This window comes from Elephas maximus, chromosome 21 (genome assembly GCF_024166365.1).
Source record: "Elephas maximus indicus isolate mEleMax1 chromosome 21, mEleMax1 primary haplotype, whole genome shotgun sequence".
Lineage (NCBI taxonomy): Eukaryota > Metazoa > Chordata > Mammalia > Proboscidea > Elephantidae > Elephas > Elephas maximus.
In genome coordinates this window covers 35,134,736-35,156,957 of record NC_064839.1, presented here as the reverse complement: position 1 = coordinate 35,156,957, position 22,222 = coordinate 35,134,736, and the positions used below count along the sequence as shown (strand labels likewise).

At 40.7% G+C, this 22,222-nt stretch overlaps 1 protein-coding gene across 1 annotated transcript in view; it reads right to left on the bottom strand.

Moving 5' to 3' along the window:
• The window catches only part of TANGO6 (transport and golgi organization 6 homolog), a 207,689-nt gene extending 186,850 nt beyond the window's left edge, over positions 1 to 20,839 (bottom strand). The window contains exons 1-5 of the mRNA XM_049864569.1: positions 20,677 to 20,839; positions 15,258 to 15,898; positions 12,848 to 12,964; positions 11,055 to 11,196; positions 6,488 to 6,624 (exon numbers count right to left, since the gene is read on the bottom strand). Coding sequence (XP_049720526.1) covers positions 6,488 to 6,624; positions 11,055 to 11,196; positions 12,848 to 12,964; positions 15,258 to 15,898; positions 20,677 to 20,773 — 1,134 coding nt within the window. The 5' untranslated portion in view covers positions 20,774 to 20,839. The remainder of the gene's footprint in view (positions 1 to 6,487; positions 6,625 to 11,054; positions 11,197 to 12,847; positions 12,965 to 15,257; positions 15,899 to 20,676) is intronic.
• Between the last annotated feature and the right edge of the window lie 1,383 nt (positions 20,840 to 22,222).

The following is a 22,222-nucleotide window of genomic DNA, read 5'->3' as shown; positions in this document are numbered from 1 at the left end:
GCATGTAAATATCTTAGGGTCTGAACAGCCTGTTGTATCTGAGCAATCTCAGATAAGAATCTATCTTATTCTCACAGAAAAACATTAATCCCCAGTGCTTCACAGTGGGTTTATCCTAATATTAGCAACTAATGGGAAATTCATTTCTGGTTCCTGATTTAAAAGTGACTCTTTTTTTCTTCCTGTTGTAGGCAGGAGAATCTTCTGTCTGCAAACTATACATGGCCTCTGACGTTGCCAAAGAGAGGCTCACCAAGCCTGAAACCTGTGGTTTGAGTTTATCATTTTGTTAAGTACCTAAACTACCACTGTTGTTGTTGTTGTTAGGTGCTGCCGAGTCGGTTCCGACTCATAGTGACTCTATGCACAACAGAACGAAACGGTGCCCAGTCCTGAGCCATCCTTACCATCGTTATGCTTGAGCTCATTGTTGCAGCCACTGTGTCAATCCACCTCGTTGAGGGTCTTCCTCTTTTCCGCTGGCCCTGTCCTTCTCCAGGGACTGATCCCTCCTGACAACATGTCCAAAGTATGTAAGACGCAGTCTCGCCATCCTTGCTTCTAAGGAGCATTCTGGTTGTACTTCTTCCAAGACAGATCTGTTCGTTCTTTTGGCAGTCCATGGTATATTCAATATTCTTCACCAACACCACAATTCAAAGGCATCAATTCTTCGGTCTTCCTTATTCACTGTCCAGCTTTCACATGCATATGATGCAACTGAAAATACCATGGCTTGGGTCAAGCGCACCTTAGTCTTTAAGGTGATATCTTTGCTCTTCAACACTTTAAAGAGGTCCTTTGCAGCAGATATACCCAATGCAATGCGTCTTTTGATTCCTTGACTGCTGCTTCCATGGCTGTTGATTGTGGATCCAAGGAAAATGAAATCCTTGACAACTTCAATCTTTTCGCCGTTCCTCATGATGTTGCTCATTGGTCCATTTGTGAGGATTTTTGTTTTCTTTATGTTGAGGATTTTGAAGGCTGTGGTCTTTGATCTTCATTAGTAAGTGCTTCAAGTCCTCTTCACTTTCAGCAAGTAAGGTTGTGTCATCTGTGTAACGCAGGTTGTTAATGAGTCTTCCTCCAATCCTGATGCCCCGTTCTTCTTCATATAATCCAGCTTCTCAGATTATTTGATCAGCATACAGATTGAGTAGGTATGATGAAAGAATACAACCCTGACGCACACCTTTCCTGACTTTAAACCAATCAGTATCCCCTTGTTCTGTACGAACAACTGCCTCTTGATCTATGTAAAGGTTCCTCATGAGCACAATTAAGTCTTCTGGAATTCCCATTCTTTGCAATGTTATCCATAATTTGTTATGATCCACACAGTCAAATGCCTTTGTACAGTCAATAAAACACAGATAAACATCCTTCTGGTATTCTCTGCTTTCAGCCAGGATCCATCTGACATCAGCAATGATATCCCTGGTTCCACGTCCTCTTCTGAAACCGGCCTGAATTTCTGGCAGTTCCCTGTCGATATACTGCTACAGCCGTTTTTGAATGATCTTCAGCAAAATTTTGCTTGTGTGTGATATTAATATTGTTCTCTAATTTCCACATTCGGCTGGATCACCTTTCTTGGGAGTAGGCATAAATATGGATCTCTTCCAGTCAGCTGGCCAGGAAGCTGTCTTCCGTATTTCTTGGCATAGACGAGTGAGCGCTTCCAGCTCTGCATCTGCTTATTGAAACATCTCAATTGATACTCCATCAGTTCCTGGAGCCTTGTTTTTTGCTAATGCCTTCAGAGCAGCTTGGACTTCTTCCTTCAGTACCATTGGTTCCTGATCATATACTACCTCTTGAAATGGTTGAATATCAACTAATTCTTTTTGGTACAATGACTCTGTGTATTCCTTCCATCTTCTTTTGATGCTTCCTGCGTCATTTAATATTTTCTCCATAGAATCCTTCACTATTTCAACTCGAGGATTGAATTTGTTCTTCAGTTCAGCTTGAGAAATGCCAAGCCTGTTCTTCCCTTTTGGTTTTCCATCTCCAGCTCTTTGCACATGTTATTATAATACTTTACTTTGTCTTCTACAGCCGCCCTTTGAAATCTTCTGTTCAGTTCTTTCATCAATTTTTCCTCTTGCTTTAGCTGCTCAAAGTTCAAGAGCAAGTTTCAGAGTCTCCTCTGACATCCGTCTTGGTCTTTTCTTTCTTTTAAATGACCTCTTGCTTTCTTCATGGATGATGTCATTGATGTCATTCCACAACTCATCTGGTCTGCGGTCACTAGTGTTCAATGCATCAAATCTATTCTTCAGGTGGTCTCTAAATTCAGATGGGATATACTCAAGGTCATGTTTTGGCTCTCGTGGACTTGCTCTGATTTTCTTCAGTTTCAGCTTGAACTTGCATATGAGCAATTGATGGTCTGTTCCACAGTCAGCCCCTGGCCTTGTTCTGACTGATGATATTGAGCTTTTCCATCATCTCTTTCCACAGATGTAGTCAATTTGATTTCTGTGTGTTCCATCTGGCGAGGTCTGTGTGTACAGTCGCTGTTTATGTTGGTGAAAGAAGGTATTTGCAGTGAAGAAGTCGTTGGTCTTGCAAAATTCTATCAGTAGATCTCCGGCATTGTTTCTATCACCAAGGCCATATTTTCCAACTACTGATCATTCTTCGTTTCCAACTTTCGCATTCCAATTGCCAGTAATTACCAATGCATCTTGATTGCATGTTCGATCAATTTCAGACTGTAGCAGCTGATAAAAATCTTCTATTTCTTCATCTTTGGCCCTAGTGGTTGGTGCGTAAATTTGAATAATAGTCATATTAACTGGTCTTCCTTGTAGCCGTATGGATATTATCCTATCACTGACAGTGTCGTACTTCAGGACAGATCTTGAAACATTCTTTTTGACGATGAATGTAACACCATCCCTCTTCACGTTGTCATTCCCAGCATAGACTATATGATTGTCTGATTCAAAATGGCCAATACCAGTCCATTTCAGCTCACTAATGGCTAGGATATCAATGTTTATGCGTTCCATTTCATTTTTGACGATTTCCAATTTTCCTAGATTCTTACTTTGTACATTCCAGGTTCCGATTATTAATGGATATTTGCAGCCGTTTCTTCTCATTTTGAGTTGTGCCACATCAGCAAATGAAGGTCCCAAAAGCTTTACCCCATTCATGTCATTAAGGTTGACTCTACTTTGAGGAGGCAGCTCCTCCCCAGTGATTTTTTGAGTGCCTTCCAACCTGGGGGGCTCATCTTCCAGCACTACATCAGACAATATTCCACTGCTATTCATAAGGTTTCACTGGCTAATGCTTTTCAAAATAGACTGCCGGGTCCTTCTTCCTAGTCTGTCTTAGTCTGGAAGCTCAGCTGAAATCTGTCCTCCATGGGTGACCCTGCTGGTATTTGAATAGCAGTGGCATTGTTTCCAGCATCACAGCAACACACAAGCCCCCACAGTACGACAAACTGACAGACACATGGGGGAAACTACCATGGCTAATTTAAAAAAAAAAAAAATTACTCATCATTGCAAGTAATAACTTCGTTCTGTAAAATAAGTAATTTATACTTAGCGCTTTTCAATATGAGATCTTCGCACTGTGATACTTTGTTTCTAAGTTTGCCTACTCATGAGAACCTTGAAAATCAGTATAACAACTCAATGATCTTTGAACTGCAATCCAGAAGGTTGTCTTACATCTAAACTCATAAGCAGATTTGATTAAGAAAATGCCTTCCTAATCTTTCACCTGTCTGATTAGCAAAGATCAAAAAGGCTTATAACACCTTGTAGGCAAACATGAAGAGCGACATGTACACACTGCTGTATATCAATCAAAATTTTAAATGCATATACAGCAGTAATTCCAATTCCAGGAATTTTTCCTACAGCAACACTTGCATGTATACACAAAGACTTATGGATATTAGCCATAACATGGTGTGTAATAGTAACAGAATGGAAACAACTCAAATGTCCATCACTAGAAGGCTGATTAAATAAGTTATGGTACATTGACATGATGAAATGCTATGTCCCCATTAAAACAATGAGAAAGCTCTGTGTGAAATGGTCTCTAAGGGACACTGTTAAGTAAAAAAACAAAATGAAGAACCTTGAGTGTAGCATGTTACCATTTGATAAAAATTTGAACATATATACCACGTACATATATAGACATATATTTCCATATGCAAAATATATAGGATATCTCCAGAAAGATAAACAAGAAATTGGTAACAATAACTACCCCTGAGGGACTAGGAGACAAGAATGGGAGGGAAACTTACTGTTTAGTTTATTTTCTTGCACTTTTTAAATCATGTACCATGTGAATTTACCTTTTCATTTAATACCTATTAAGAAAAACTAATTAAAAACACACAGAGAGAAGATGTAATGAACATGATAAAACTTTAGTTTCACATTCTAGACCTGAGAGCAAGCCCCATTAGCTATTTAATAATGACGAGGCATAGATTTTCTGGAGCCATGGAGACTGGATGAACCCCTGAAACTACTGCCCTGAAATAATCTTTAAACCTTAAATCAAAAATATTCCCTGATGTCTTCTTAAAACCAAACAATAGTTTAGCTTAACTAATAAAGACTGTCTGCCTTGAGTATTGTGCTCTTTTAATAACTATCTGTATAGGATCAAATTGACAAGAGCAACTGGAAAGGCGAGACAGGAACTTTGGGGGGGTGTGAGTTTGTTAATGGAGTTGTGAGAATGGCTGCACAACTCAAAGAATGGAATCAATGTCACTGAATTATACATGTAGAAACTGCTTGAATTGGTGTTATATTTTGCTGTGTATATTCTCAACAACAAGATAAATAAAAACTTTAAAAAATAATGGTAAGGCTTTTTTTTTTTTTTTAATTGTGCTTTAGGTGAAAGTTTACAGTTCAAGTTAGTTTCTCAAACAAAAATTTATACACACGTTGTTATGTGACCCTAGTTCCTATCCCTATAATGCGTCCGCACAGTCTTCCTTTTCACCCCGGATTTCCCGTGTCCATTCAACCAGCTCCCGTCCCTTTCTGCCTTCTCATCTTGCCTCTGGACAGGAGCTGCCCACTTAGTCTCGTGTATCTACTTGAACTAAGAAACACACTCTCCACAAGTATCATTTTCTGTCTTATAGTCCAGTCTATTCTTTGTCTGAAGAGTTGGCTTCGGGAATGGTTTTCGTTCTGGGTTAACAGAGAGTCTGGAGGCCATGTCTTCTGGGGCTCCTCCAGTCTCAGTCAGACCATTAAGTCTGATCTTTTCACTAGAGTTTGAGTTCTGCTCCACACTTTTCTCCTGCGCTGTCAGGGACTCTCTGTTATACTCCCTGTCAAGGCAGTTTGGTGATAGCTGGGCACCATCCAGTTCTTCTGGTCTCAAGCCGATGGAGTCTCTGGTTTATGTGGCCCTTTTTTCTCTTAGGCTAACATTTCCCTTGTATCTTTAGTATTCTGCATTCTCCTTTGCTCCAGGTGGGTTGGGACCAATTGATGCATCTTAGATGGCCGCTTGCTAGCTTTTAAGACCCCAGATGCTACTCACCAAAGTGGGATGCAGAACATTTTCTTAACAAACTTTGTTATGCCAATTGACCTAGATGTCCCCTGAAACCATGGTCCCCAGACACCTGCACCTGCTACACTGATCTTTGAAGTGTTTGGTTGTATTCAGGAAACTTCCTAGCTTTTGGTTTAGTCCAGTGGTGCTTGCTTCCCCCGTATCGTGTGTTGTCCTTCCCTTCACTTAAGGTAATTCTTGCCTACAATTCTGCTCTCCCTCCCTCCCCACCCTCATGACTATCAAAGAATGTGTTCTTCTGTGTTTAAACCTTTTCTTGAGTTCTTATAATAGCGGTCTCATACAATATTTGTCCTTTTGCGACTGACTAATTTTACTCAGCATAATGCCTTCCAGATTCATCCATGTTATGAGATGTTTCGTGGATTCATCATTGTTCTTCACTGTTGTGTAGTATTCCATTGCAAGGATACACCATAATTTGTTTATCCATTTGTCTACTGATGGACACCTAGGCTGTTTCCATCTTTTGGCTATTGTGAACAATGCTGCAGTGAACATGGGTATACATATATCTATTCGTGTGAAAGCTCTTATTTCTCTAGGATGTATTCCAAGGAGTAGGATTGCTAGCTCGCATGGTACTTCTATTTTTAGCTTTTTAGGGAAGTGCCAAATCGATTTCCAAAGTGGCTATACCATTTTACATTCCCATCAGCAGCCCATAAGTGTTCCAGTCTCTCTACAACCTGGTGAGGCATTCTTAAACTTAACAATTAGGTCAATTTCTTCCACAGGTTTTTACTCGCTTATTAAGAAGGCCCTCTACTGAACAATAAACTTAAATATTTATTATATTGCTTTTACCTCAGTATTAGAGGAACATTAAAAGTCCTCTTTCTGTAAACAAGCAGATAATCCTCAAATGGTCAAAAGAAATAAAATTATTTACCTGGGGGCAAATATCTTTATAGTAATTCTCTGGTGAAAGAGACTGCTGGGGACAGGAAGCCAAAATCTTTGCAATCAAGTCACACTTCTTCCAGTCAGCAGCCATCACCTCAGCGTCACTTCCACCAGCTGCCCCAGCTGTCAGCAATGGATAGAGATGTCAAAAACTCACAGCAGTTCCCATATAAAGTCCCATGTGATAAATGATCCTTAAAATTTAGGGCCCAAAATGCTTTTTTCTCTACGAAAAATTTTTTGCTTCTTCTATAAGATAAGCTACCCTTCCGCACTTTCCTTTGATCCTGGTTTCAAGGAAACTCAGAGTAAAAAGTGGTTAAAGTGCTTGGATGCTATCCAAAAGGTCAGCCGTTCAAACTCACTGGCTGCTCCCCAGAAGAAAGATGTGGCAGTCTGCTCCTGTAAAGATTAGAGCCTTGGAAACCCTGAAGGGCAGTACTACTCTGTTCTGTAGGGTCGCTATGAGTCAGAATGGACTCGACAGCAATGAGTACAGGTAATCATAATGATATTACTCATGACTTGGATACTAGCTTCTTCTCAGTGTTTATTATTTTTATTTTATTATTACTATTGTACTGTCTCTTTATATGTATCATTTTTAGTTAAACTGCCTTAAACTACAGCTATGGTAGAGTAACAGGGACTGGGTTTACCTTACCACCTTAAAAATTACAATACTGGATAAAACATATGAACGATGGTTTTCAGACATTGAACAGGCAGCCCAGGACACTGATCCCTGAGAGAAGAGAAGCAAACAAGATGAACCCCATGACTACCCTAGCTTACTACCTAGAGGGAGTTTCCAGACCTCAGCACTGTAAAGGGGAACATAAATGAAGCCTGGCATCTCACTGAGTTGAAGAAGCAGAGTTCAGAGTTCATGGAGGCCAAGGTGGCTAAAATTTTCTGGGCAAAACACTAGAGAGGTGAGAGATATACACAGATAGAAAATTCTGGAAATCTGCAGAAGGATCCTCTTTTAAGTCACAGAGTGTGCTCTGTGTACATGTGTAAGAAAAACACTCAAACCTGGGGCAAGAACCACCAGAAAGGAATAGCTGGAACAATCCCCAGAGCTCACACAGGGAGGGGAATAGTTTGTGCTCCCACCAGCCAGCATGAAAAGACCTCCTAATACACACAGGGCAACAAGTAGAATCCTCAGAAGGGTACTGCCTTAGTAGTGGGGCCAAATTACCTTAATGCCAGATTAGATACTACAGAAGAAAAGATCAGTGAAGACACAGAAATATAGAAATTATCCAAATGAAACACACAGAGAAAAAGACAGAAAAATATTCCGTGTACTATTAGGTGCAATTCAAATTCCAGAAAGAAAGGAGAGAAGGAAGGGCAGAAAAAATATTTGAAGATAATGGTTGAAATTTTTCTAAATTTTATAAAAACCACAGCTCCAGCTTCTTGGATCAAGTGGACACTTGAGACTATGTTGGCATCTCCTGCCTGGAGGGGAAATGAGAGGGTGGAGGGGGTTAGAAGCTGGCGAAATGGACACGAAAAGAGAGAGTGGAGGGAGGGAGCGGGCTGTCTCATTAGGGGAAGAGTAACTGGGAGTGTGTAGCAAGGTGCATTTGGGTTTTTGTGTGAGAGACTGACTTGATTTGTAAACTTTCACTTAAAGCACAATAAATATTATTTTAAAAAAAAAAACCACAGCTCCAAGAGGCTCAAGAAACCCTAAGCAGAAGAAACATGAAGAGAACCATACCAGGGCATATCATCATCAAATTTCTAAAAGCCAGTGATACAGAAAAAAAAAATCTTAAAAGTACCCAGAGAAAAAAAGTTATGTAATACAGAAGAACAAAGGTAAAAATGACAGATGTCTTCTCATCAGAAACCACGCAAGCCAGAAGACAATGGAGTGAGATCTTTAAAGTACCGAAAAAAAAAAAACTGTCAACCTAGAATTCTGTACCCAGCAAAAATATCTTTCAAAAAGGAGAGTGACATAAACTGTCTCAGACAAACAAAAGCTAAGAGAATCCACTGCCAGCAGTCCTATACTGTAAGAAATGTTAAAGAAAGTTCTTTGAGCAGAAGGAAATTTGGACTGAAATTGGGATCTAGACAAAGAAATGAAAAGCACCAGAAATGGCAAATACATACATAAATATAAATTTCAGAAATTCAGACTGTTTTTGAAAAGAAATAGCATATGAGTAAACAACGAATGCATACCTAGGTAAGTAGGAAAAAAGTTTACAGCAAACAAAGGATTCTAATTTTCTTACAGCATCTCTCCAATTTACATGCCCTTTAGTGAACTCTACCCGTTCTTTGGAAAAGGAAGGTGCAAGAATCTATTTGCATGTAACAACTTCTCAGAGGTAACTGATAATATCTCTGGTCCTAGAAGCTACTGCAGAACCGAGGGGAAGAAATCTTGCAGCCACTCCAGACCAAATCTACCAATGTCTACCAAACACATTAACCTCACCTTTGTCTGACAGGACCAAGATGCATTTTCCCATTACTGTCAGTTGATTGAGATTCATAGTGACCCTATGGAACAGAGTAGAACTGCCCCATAGGGTTTCCAAGGAGTGGCTGGTGGATTCAAACTGTTGACCTTTTGGTTAGCAGCCAAGCTCTTAACTACTGCACCACCAGGGCTCCAAAGTACACTAACCAAGTCAGAAATGGAAAGTCAGATTGATTTTTCTCTCCTCTTCACTCCACATATATCCAGCCCTCCCTTAAGTTCTAATAACGTGACCCCTTAAATATCTCTAAAATTCATCCACTTCTTTCCATTGCTACTGCTATCACACTAATCCAAGCCATCACAATCTCTCGGACTACTGCTTCTTAACTGATTTCCCTGCTTCTACTCTTAGCATTCTTCACACTACATCCAGTTAGACATTTGTAAAATGTAAATCTCAGCATGTCTTCTCTCTCCTTCTTAAAACCTTTCACTGGTTTCTCACTGCCCTCAGAATAAAGTTCAAAATCGTGAACTGACCTCCATAATGTAGCCTCTGCCCATCTCTCCACCTCATCTTGTACCACTTTCTTTCCACTCTCTGCCCTCACTGCCTGACCCATACTGAAATTTCCTCAAAAACATTATGCTCTTCCCTATTTTTAGGTCCTTCATACCTGCTCTTCCCTCTGCCCACAATGGCTTTCCCTCCCTTTTCACCTAGTAAATTTCAATTCTACCTTCAGGGCTCAATTGAAGTGTCATTTCCATGAACAAAGCCATTAAGTTTGTGGTGATTTGTTACAGCAGCAATAGGAAACTAATACACATGGGATACAGAAGATAACATTCTGAACACAAAAGAAAAACAAAGCGATCAGAAAGGAAGAAGAAAGGAAATCCCAGAATGATGGCTATATAGAAAGTAACCCAGATTAGAACAGGTCAGAAGACTCAGAGAGAGAAAGATTTTTAAGAAGATAAAACTGAGAATATCTGATGTCTTTGAACGTATTAACAGGAAATTTAAGCAATTGGTAGAGAGTTTAGGAATAAATTAGTGATAGGGACATTAAAAACTAAGCAAAGAAACAAAAAAGATCATTAATAACTCTAAGAAGTACAAAATTTTGGGTAAAAACATAAAAGTAATCGTTGCAGTATACTGTTTCTAGGGTGATGTTAAGGACTGGTATTTTTCAGTTCAAGCCTTGTAGACCTAGCTGACATTTTAAACTACGTGCACGTATAATTTTGTTTTTAAAAAAAAAACAAAAATATAAATTTAAACTACTAACAGGCTTAGCATGATAATTAACTTCTTCTATTCATGAGGACTTGGATAATATAATTGGGAAAATGAATCTAAAACTTCATCCCAAAGTTTGCATCTCAAAGGTATATCTGCCTTTAAAAGAACTATTTTATATTTTAAGTCCTAAGGTGAAGTAAACCTTAGCACCCTGGTACAAATCCCTTTTCCATACAGAATTTCACCACTTTCTTTAGGGTTTTTATTTTAACTTTCTGTGCTTTCCTCTAATATTATAAAATATTATTCAACAATATGAGCAGTGTATCATACTATTTTTTAAAAATGACAGAACAATACTTTAGCTTAACTAGTAAAAAATGTCTGCCTTGAGCATTATGCTCTATTAAGAACTATCTATATGGAATCAAATTGACAACGGCAACTCAAAAGATTAAATACGAACCTTAGAGGTTAGTGAGTTTCTGTTAATGGGGGAGGAACAACTCAGGAAAGGAGGGTAGGAATGGTTGCACAACTTGAAGAATGTAATCAATGTCACTGAACTGTACATGTAGAAACTACTGAATTGGTATATGTTCTGCTGTGTATATTCTCAACAACAACAAAAACAAATAAAATTTTTTTTTAAATGACAGGAGAATTAACTTCTTTAGAAAAAAAGCTCATTAAGGGCCTCCAAGTTTAACTTCCTCAATCTCTATAAAGGCACAGCTGAGTTTTACCGGGTTTAAAGGCAGATGCTAAAGACCAATAATTCACCTTAGATTCTCACTTGAAGGGAAAGCAATACCAAAGTAGAAGAAAAACTTTCTTTCTTACCCCCTGCTCCTTCCAAAATGCCCCGGACTACTGCCTGAACACCACTGGGTCGCATTAACCTTTCAGAGAGCAGCTGCCCACAAAGACGCCGAAGCCAAGCTGGGGCCTGAGACCCAAACTGTGTCTTCCCATCTGTGCAGGGCTACAAAAAGAGAAAGGGGAAGGTATGAATTCTTCATGTCAATGAAATAGAATAATATATGGAAAAAAAGTTCTTTTAATATTGAATCATTGACAATTAACAGTGTGCTATACAGACTTCAAAACAGCAGTATTTCTTCTTTGGAAGGCTCTGTCATTTACGAAACACCAGCATTATTTTTTTTTTTAGCATCATTTTTAAGAAAGTAGAAATACAGTACTCAAGAAACAGCAAGTGAAATTTCAAACCCAGAAACAAACACATCAGAAATAAAATATAGACTTTGGGAACACAAAGATAAACCAACCAATCTCTGAATCCTGTCCTTCCAATTAAATCTAGTTTCCAAAGATGATTCTTATGAACAACATTCACCACTAAGAGGACCAGTCACCACAGTGAGAGAACACTCTGGCCCTTGCCTCCATAGTCCTAGCTAATTTGATTTCTTCAAGGGCTCCATGAGAGCTCTATGGGGCCACTATGAACAAAACAGACTTGATGTTCCTAAACAGAACATTAACCATGTCGCTGTCGATCACTGCAATTAACTATATGAGCATAAAAATTAGTGACAGAAACATTTAATTCTAACTAGCCTGTCCTCTGACTCTTTTATTTAAGGAGAATTAATAATTACCATTCATTGAGGGGGTTATGATGTACCAGGCATTAGGCTATGTACTTCCCACATAATCTCAAAAGGGCCCTACAAGGAAGGTGCTATTATTAACTCTATTTTATAGGTAAGAAAACTGAGGGAGGTAATTCACACAACAGCATACTGGAATTGAATCTGGTGTGCCTAACCCCAGAGCCTCTGCTTTCCACCACAGTCTTATAATGCATTTGGTTTAATCTGGCAAACTATGGACTCTTTCAGAGAAGTGGAGTATGAAGCCAGTAAAGCCTCAGTGGGAGGCTATAGTAATATTCTGGGCAGGAGAGGAGAATGACTTCAACTAGGAGACATCTTTGTAGTCGTCAGGTCATTGTTCCTGATTTACAGCCAATTCATTTGGCCCCTCACTCTTTGCTGACCTAGATTTATAACTAAAATTTAGGTACAAAAAGCAAACAGATAATTACACCTACATCACAAAATTAAATAATTTCAGATAAATAATTATTTTTAAAGAGAAAAACAGAAACTTTACATATATATGTGTGTTTGCATATATATATATAAAATATACACACATATATAACCTAGTAGAATATATAGCATTGATTTTCAAACAAAGAAGCTAAGAATAGTCACAATGAAGTTCTGGTTTTAATGTCTTGACTTCAAATACTTCAAAGAATAAGGTATCCAAACATTTCCACCAAAAGAATGGATTGTCGAATGGCTAATTTTTAGTCAAAAAATCCAACTTCAGGATGAATAAAAGATATTTTAAATAAAACTGCCATAAGTCTTAAAAACTGATATTATTGGAAAAAGCATCCATCATTCCATTAAATGAAAAATCCTTTTAAATTATCCTAAGGATCCGTTTAACTTAGTTTTATAAATGCCACTTAATGATCTAAAAAATGAAATAAAGCTTAACTAGATTGTTACGTAGGGAACTAGAGTTATCTAATTTCCCCAGAAGAGAAGAGAGTACATCACACATTATCATTAATGATTCACCGACAAGAATACCTGGGCTGGTCCTCCCTGAAGGATAAGTAACTCCCGGACTGCTAATGGTTGATACACTTGATCCAAGATGTCTCTCAAGGCCCCTCTAGATAGGGCTTTTTCCTCTTCATTTAAAACCTGAAAGAAGCATGCACTTGGCTTTAGTGGAATATGAACCAGGCAAGCAGTCATTAGAAGGAAATGCTTGATAATACTGTACAAAGATACGTGGGAGGAGAAGGAAGGAATGCTCCTTTCCTCTCTTGATTTCCTTTTATATGGAGAAAGCTATTTTTTTTTTTTTATACTCCTTCAACACCCCTGGCCCTCTCTCTATCCCTTTACGCGCTCCGCTTCCGGACAGAGATGGGACTTGTCTTATTGGTAAGTTTGTAATACACTCACTTATTGGTGAGTTTGGCATGCACAGCTGAGCTGTTCCTCTTCTCTCTTGGGAGAACATCCTGTTCTGTTCTTCCTTGCTGCACATTTTACAGTGGTATATCCCCAGCCATACACCAGAGGGCGCTGTAGTCTTCCAGCACTCCTTAGTATGGGTGAATAGTATGTCTAATTCTGAGTGCACTCTTAGGAAGCCCATTTGTCTCCTTATGTAAGTTACATCTTCAGCTTTGCTTTTAGAGTAATAGAGGTGATAGTCTGATTTTTCTTCTCTCTTATTCTGTTAAACGTTTTTTAACTGATTCAGAACTTGGGCAAGGAAGAGGGGTGCTATTTATTGGGCCCTCCGGAGTCCCATGGTAATGTCTCCTTTTGGTAAATACTAGCCTTCAGGCAAGCAGTCAGGGTCCTACCCACTACCATTTACCAAATTAAGATAATGATGCTGCTTAGAGCAGCAGCTATTGTTGGGACTTTGTCAAGCTTCATCATGTGCACCCAGCTTGTCTCCCCTTTTGTCAGCCTCTTCTCTCACTGTTATTTCCCCTTTCTTTCCTCTGTCCTGCCTGGGGTACTGCTTAGTCCCAATAATAGCAACAAGACCTGTTAAGCCCAACTCCCCTATCTCAGGAAAGTGCAGGCAGTAGGCAGTGACGATAACCCTAGATTATGCTCTGCTCTATGTAAAATAAAGGCACTAGGGGAGCTCATAATTTTGTGTCACTGCTGGGATGATAGTGGCTTTGAGGCAAATGCTTATGAATGTAGGCAAGAAAAAGAATAAAAAAGGAACAAGAAGTAGGGTGAAATAGGAAAATGACAGAAAAATGAGGTGTGTAGGCATTATGAGACCAGGCTGCAGTGGCTATGAAAGTAAACTGCCTAAGAGCTGCCCTGACCCTAGATACATTTATATCTTAGTGCTTCTTCTCACTAGGTTCCTACTCATGCAGGTGATCCTTCTATAAGGGAAACAGTGCTCCCTGCTAGGTCATACTTGTGAATCTCGTTTCCCTAACTAGGGTGTGTTTTTAGAAGACAATGACCATGTCTTATGCTTCTGTAACCTTTCCAGCACCTTTAGTAGTTCAGGTTCTCATATGTTTACTGGCTAAGTGACAACAAAAAATGAACACTTTCTTTTTTGCCGTCTTAGTCACTTCTGACTCATGGTGACCCCATGTGTGCAAAGTAGAATTGATCCATAGGATTTTCCAAGCTGTGGCCTTTTAGAAGCAGAAAGCAAGGCCTGTCTTCTGAGGTGCCCCTGGGTAGGTTCAAAGCACCAACATTTTGGCTAGTACTCAAGCGCTTAACTGTTGTACCACCTAGGGACTCCCACAGATAACACCTAATAATAATGAACACTGATTGAGTTGTACAGGGTACTAGGTGCTTTACAGACTTCATCTCATTTAATACTCCCGAGAACTTAATGAAGGAAGAGGTATGAATTGTTTAATACTAATACTAGTGGTAATTACTTTGAAGAGCACTACTGGGGACTGGGCTAGGTGCTTCATACATTATCCTTAATCGTCACAACCACCATCCAAGGCAGGTATCACTATACACATTGTATAAAAGAAAAACAACAGATCAAATAAATAGTCTGAAAGAGCTGTTCCACAAAATGACAAGAAAGGGTGGGTGAAATGAACTCTCCGGGCATACAAAGGACTAGCACCCAACAAATGAAAGCTCTGACTCCCCTAAAAAGCTTCATTTATCCAATGGAAAGGCTTTGGCATTAAATAAGAATTCTAGGACTTTCAATCAGCTTTTTTCTAAAGAACTAAGAATTGTCTTTTATGACAACCAGGGGTGGATTAACTAGTAAGCAAGATACGCACAGGCATAATGGTGTTTATTTACTAATCTGTAGAACACAATGGCACATGGTGAAAACCAGTGAACGTAAGCACAAGTAAGCTCATACGTACCTTGCTTATCGGGTAATCCGTCCCTGATGACAACCACACGCAAATATATATACATAGTCACAAACACACACTCAGTGTACCTTTACCTCTTCCATAGGTTTTTGTGATCTTCTTTTGGTTGGGCAGAATCCCAGCTGGCAGAGTCCTGCTGCAATATCCCCAAAATGGCGGCAGAAAATCAAGCTTCCGAGAGATGAGTGTTGAGCAACATTTAGGAGAACCCTGCAGCTGGTGTACAGTCTCTGGGTTGCACTGGGGGCAGCATCGAGACATACTACATCTTGAACAACAGCACCAAACTCAGTCCTGTATCTCAAAGGGACTCCAACACCAGGCATGAGATAGGGGCAGACACCTAAGGTGACTACAAACTGCAAAGCTGACTGGACAGCCTTCTGCTGTGAGATACTGAGTGTATCCGGGCTCAGAGCAGGAGCAACCTCTGGAGTCCTAGGGTTAGGTTTCCCTGGATTGAAATCAGCTGCAAGACAGACCATGGTTTCCTTCAAGCACAAAAGCAACAGCAAGGTTTGAGAGGTAAAACTCCAGGTGACATCCACAGAGTTTTGCGGCCATTCTATCTTATTAGCAATTTCATCCCTCAGGAGTTTCAATTTCTTCCAATGAGGATCCTTCAGAAACTTGTCCTCCAAAGCAGACAGGTTAGATTTTAAGGTAGCCAACAAGACATCATGTTTTGTGATCTGTAGTGAACTTGAGCCTGATCCTTTTGAAGAAAAAAAGGAGGTTATATACATGGAAAACAAGTTGTACTTCCTTCTGTGTGGAATGCCTTGCCCCATTCCAGTTCACCCTCTGAGACCTAGCTCAAAATTACTGCCTCTGGGAAGCCTCCCCCAGTTGTGCCAATCCAGCCTAAGCAGAATTCAAGATCACTCTTCCTACCCTGCCATAGTGCTTTGGATGTAATTGCAATAGTGTGCCTGACATGTTAGGTATACTTTATTTAGTTTATTTCTATTCCTCCACGTGTTCTGGGGACAGAGATGGTGTCTCAGTCATCTTACAGGGCTTATATTGCAACCAGAAATTTAAAAACTGAACATTTACCACAGAAGATTTCTTCAGTCAAACTGCTCTAAGAGCTAGCAATACAGCATTGAACAAAACAAAGACCCTTCCCTTATGGAATTTACATTCCAGTGAGGAAGATCACAAAATACAGACGTAAGGTTCAAAGGAATTAACTTATCTCCTCCCAAAGATCTACTTTGTTTTTCCCGTTGCCTAAAATGGTGTTTTCTGCCCTCCACTGGTGATGGAGCCCTTACACACTCTCAACAGCAGTTGACAGAGTTGACTACTCTCTCCTTGAAACGGTCTACTTTCTTGGCTTCTGGGACACATATACTTTCCTAGTTTTCCTCTTACCTTGATGTTCAGTCCCTCAATGTCTTCTCTGCTGGCTTCTTTTCCTCTAGCAGGTATCTTAATGCTCAAGGGCTTGATCCTGGATTCTGCACATTCTTAGATGAGCTTATCTATGCCCATGTCTATTAACTCCCAAATTCATGTCTCCAGTTTATGTCTACCCTCTAAATTCCAGACACATATTTCCAACCACTACTTGACACCCCACCTGGGTATTTCTTGTTGTGTGCTGTCAAGTCAATTTCAACTCATAGTGACCCTATAAGACAGAGTAGAACTGCCCCAGAGTATTTCATAGGCTGTAATGTTTACAGAAGCAGATCGTCAGGTATTTTCTCTCACGGAGTGGCTGGTGGGTTCAAAACGCTGACCTTTTGGTTAGCAGCTCAGTGCTTAGCCACTGTGCCACCAGGGCTCCTTTCTCAGGTATCTCAAATCCAACATGTACAAAATATAACTCTTTTTTTTATTCTAATTGTGCTTTAAGTGAAAGTGTACAAATCAAGTCAGTCTATCATACAAAACCTTATATACACCCTGTTATATACTCCTAGCTGTTCTCCCCCTAATGAGACAGCACGCTCCTTCTCTCCACCCTGTGTTTCCGCATCCATTCAGCCAGCTTCTGACCCCCTCGGCCCTCACATCTCCCCTCCAGACAGAAGCTGCCCAGATAGTCTCAGGTGTCTACTTGATCCAAGAAGCCCACTCCTCTCACCAGAATCACAAAATGCAACTCTTAATTCTCACCATGCCCCCCACTTCCTGCTGCAATCCAACCTGGTTATCTCAGTCTTCTCCATCTCTTTATCTCCCTAATCCAATCCATCACCAAGCCTTATCTAGTCTGCTTCCAAAATACTTCTCAAACTCCTCCATTTTTCTCCATCTCACCACCACAATCTTTGTCTAAGCCATGATCATCTTTAGACTGAACTACTTCAACAGCCACCTAACCGGTTTCCCTGCTTATACTCCTTCTCTCCCCCAAAAATGTGCTTTCCACACATCAGCAAAAGGGATCTTTTAATACTTAAAATACATTTCTTTACCATGGTGTAAACCTCTTCATGATCAAGTTCCAGCTGCTTCTCCAGCCCCATCTCATTCCACTCACTCTCTGGTTCTCTACACTTCAGCCACATGGGCCTCTTTTCAGTACTTTGAACAGGCCAAATTCACTCCTAACTCAGGACAACCGCTATACCTTCCACATGGAATACTCCTCCAGGTCTTAACATAGCCGGCTCAATCCTAGAGGTCTCAGTGTTTTTTAATACACATACAAAAAAAATGCACAAAACAAAAATGTACAGCTCACTGAATTATCACAAAGGGAACTCATGTGTAACCACCTCCGACATTTAAAAAGAGGATACTGCCAGCTCCCCAAGGATCCCCTCATTTATCCTTCCCATTATTAACTCCATTCTCTCTCCCAAAGGTAACTACTAATCTGACTTCTATGGTAATCACTTTCTTGCTTTTCTTTAGTTTCACACTTAACATGCATTCTTAACCACTATAGTTTTTACCTGTTTTTGAGCTTTATGTAAATGAAATCATACACATATATTCTTTTATGTCTGGATTCTTCTGTTCAACATTGAGATTCATCTACATTGTTGTATGTAATTGTAATTTGTTCATTTTCATTGTACAGTATTCAATGAATTTATTAATACCTGAAGTTATATATTTACCACACAATTTATTTTATCCATTCACTCCATTGTTAATTATTTCTTATATGGAGCTATTACAAATAATGTCTATTTTACATTCTTGTACTCGTTTCTTGGTGGAAATGTGCACACCTAAGAATGGAAATGCTGGGTCATAGGGTATCTGGAAATCTCAATTTAAATATCTCTTCAGAGATAGTCTTCCTTGACCAATTTAAAGCCATCTCCACCTCACTTACTCTGTAATAACACCCAATTTCTATTCTCCATAGCACTTATCACAATCTATAATTATTTTCAGTAATTATTTTGTGTTTATTTCCTTTATTCTCCACTAGAGTTTAAAATTCATGAGGAGCACAACAGAGAACCCCTGAGGGAGCAGGAGAACAGTGGGATGCAGACCCCAAATTCTCATAAAAAGACCACACTTAATGGTCTGACTGAGACTAGAAGAATCCTGGTGGTCATGGTCCCCAAACCTTCTGTTGGCCCAGAACAGGAACCATTCCTGAAGACAACTCATCAGACATGGAAGGGACTGGACAATGGGTTGGAGAGAGATGCTGATGAAGAGTGAGCTACTTGTACCAGGTGGACACTTGAGACTGTGTTGGAATCTCCTGTCTGGAGGGGAGACGGGAGGGTAGAGAGGGTTAGAAACTGGCAAAACGGTCACGAAAGGAGAGACTGCAAGGAGGGAGCGGGCTGACTCATTAGGGGGAGAGTAAATGGGAATATGTAGTAAGGTGTATATAAGCTTATATGTGACAGACTGACTTGATTTGTAAACTTTCACTTAAAGCACAATAAAAATTATTTTTAAAAAAATTCATGAGGATAGGAACCATGTCTCTCATTTGGTCAGTGCTTTGCGAAGTACATGCATGAAATACGCACCACATGAATATCCATTAGTTAACTGAATGAAAGGAGTGATGAATAAAGATTTGTTATAACTCCTATCAGATCAACGCTTCCACAAATAACAACTATAAACTCTGGACATCTGAAAGTGATAAAAATGAGCAAAAACTGGAGAAGGGTTGACACATTGTGCAAGTTTCCTGCTTTTCCTTGCCTTTTAGCCTGAAGGCAGGCCTTGTTGTTGATGTTGCTAGGTACCCTCCAGCCAGTTCTGATTCACCACAACCCTATAGGACAGAGGAGAACTGCCCCACAGGGTTTCCAAGGAGCGGCTGGTGGGTTTGAGCTGCTGACCTTTTGGTTAGCAGCCGAGCTCTTAACCACTACTCCACCAGGGCTCCAAGGGCAGGCCTTAGTAAAGCTAAAATTCTAATAGAAACCTATTAGCTTGAAGAACCAAAGGACAGAATTCAGGGTAACTACAGCTCAAGTGGAAAGTAAGAAGGGAATTCCAGAAAGAAGAGAGCTGGGCTGCTAAGCTAAAGGTTGGAAGTTTTGAGTCCACCCAGGGGCACCTCAGAAGAAAGGCCTGGCGATCTACTTAAGAAAGATCTGCCATTGAAAACCCTGTGGAGTACAGCTCTACTCTGACACACATGGTGTGGCCATGAGTCAGAACCGACCATACTGTCTACTGGTACTGGGGATAAGGCGAGCTGGGGGATGATGGCTAAGGGGTGAGGGGTATCCTTTTAGGAATAATGAAAATGTTCAAGATGATTGTGGTGATGATGGATGCACAACCGCGTAAATATACTGAAAGCCACTGAATTGTACACTTTAAATGGGCAGATTACATGGTAAGTGAATTAAATCTCACTAAGGCTGTTAAGAAAAATAAAAATAAAAAACGGAATTGGAAGGAATATGAAAGACTGAGGGGCAGAAAGGTTAGTTGCCCAAGGGCATACAGCTTGTAAAATGGTCTCTTTTGCTCCTAAATTGGGAAGATCTTGTCAATTCACCCGAAAAGATTAAAGATGATTATAAATTCCTCCCACGGTACTTTAAATCCTTTACTACGCTCCCAAAGCCAAGCTCCAACGTCACCTCTTCCTTAGTGCCTTCTGCTGAACTCCTAGGCATTTTTCAAGCGTCCACGTTAGGCCCTGCGCCCCCAAGAGGTTGGAGACGTCATTTCATGTATCAAGAGCCCACCGTCTCTGCACCTCAGTTTCCTCAGATTGCAGTGGGAAATGAAGGAAATAATCTATCCAAGGCGCTTAGAACAGTGCCTGGCACAAGAAATGTCGGCTATTACCAGTACTCAGCGGATCCCATCCCCTCCTTGAACCTCCAGCTCCTAAACGGTAAAATGAAGCTGCTCAGGTAATGCCGAAAGCCCCCCAGGAGCGGGGCGGGGCGGCCTCAGGGCCGAAGGGTCCTGGGGAGTGCCTGGGGAGTGCCTGGGGGAGCGCGCTGTGGGATGCAGGGAAGCCCTGGAAGACTGGCGGCTCTGAGAGACCCGGGTCTAACCCGGCGCCGAGATCCATCCTCTCACCTCCCGGGCTCAGCAGCAGTTTCAGCGCCTCCAAAATCCTCTCCAGGCCGCAGGTCTTCAGATCCGCACAGCCGACGGTCTGTCTGGGGGCCGCCATGACTAGAGTGGAAGCTGCCCCTTGCGAGTCCCTCACGCGCTTCGGCGGCCCGGCGCTGCCGCCATGTTGAATGTGGCAGAGAGCGCCCGGGAGCACAAGGGGGCGGGGCCCCAGGCGCGGGGCGGGGCCAGCTCGGTCGGGCAACGCCTCCTTTTCGGATTTTATCCAGCTCCTTCCCCTGAAAATAAATCATAGCTAGCACAGTCTACCCAGAGTCACAATCTCAGAAACTCAATATGATTATTTAACTGCTATGTAAGGCAGGGAAACCCTGGTGGCGTAGTGGTTAAGTGCTAGGGCTGCTAACCAAGAGGTCGTCAGTTCAAATCCGGCGGGCGCTCCTTGGAAACTCTATGGGGCAGTTCTACTCTGTCCTGTAGGGTCGTTATGAGTCGGAATCGACTCGACGGCAGTGGGTTTGGTTTTGGTTTATGTAAAGGAGGGAAATCCTTTACATAAAGGGCAGTTGTACTCTGTCCTATAGAATCGCTGTGAGACGGAATCCCCTCGACGGGAACGGGTTTTTGTTTGTTTGGTTGGTTTATGTAAAGGAGAAGGAAAGAAATTTATCAAAAAATTGTATGTATTTCAGTATGAAAATAGGTACTAAAACGCTGGAAGACATGATGAAGTAGACAGATGCTTGCACCTGCTTGTAATGAATAAATTCGAATAAGTAAAACAATATCCAACTGAATATTGACATTTCTTTATAAGTGACATTTTGAAATAAGGTATATATATATATATATATATATATATATATATATATATATACAGAGCCCTGGTGGCATAGTGATTAAGAGCTACAGCTGCTAAGCAAAAAGTTGGCAGCTCGAATCCACCAGCTGCTTCTTGGAAACTCTGGGGCAGCTCTACTCTGCCCTGTAGGGTGGCCCTGAGTCGGGATCGACTCCATGGCAACGGGTTTATTCTTTTGTCTACACACACACACACACACACACAGAGAGAGAGCTACCATCGTATATATATACATTAAAAAAAAAAAAAAAAAAAACCCGAACCCGTTGCCGTGGAGTTGATTCCGACTCATAGCGACCCTATAGGTCAGAGTAGAATTGCCCCATAGAGTTTCCAAGGAGCGCATGGTGGATTCCAGCTACCGACCTTTTTGCTTAGCAGCTGTAGCACTTAACCATTAAGCCACCAGGGTTTCCATACATGTGTATATCCTTTGTAAATGTAATAGCTACAAATGTTACTATTGGTAATAAGGTTTTCTGAAACAGTAAAGTTCCTAATAAGAGTTCTAGCTTTGCACTATCTACGCGGTAGTCGCATTCCTGGAAATCTAAGCATATATTAAAACTGTGCCCCCCAAAATATGTGTTTATATGTAAAGCGGAAACCCTGGTGGTTTAGTGGTTAAGAGCTATGGCTGCTAACAAAAAGGTCGGCAGTTGAAACCCACCAGGCGCTCCTTAGAAA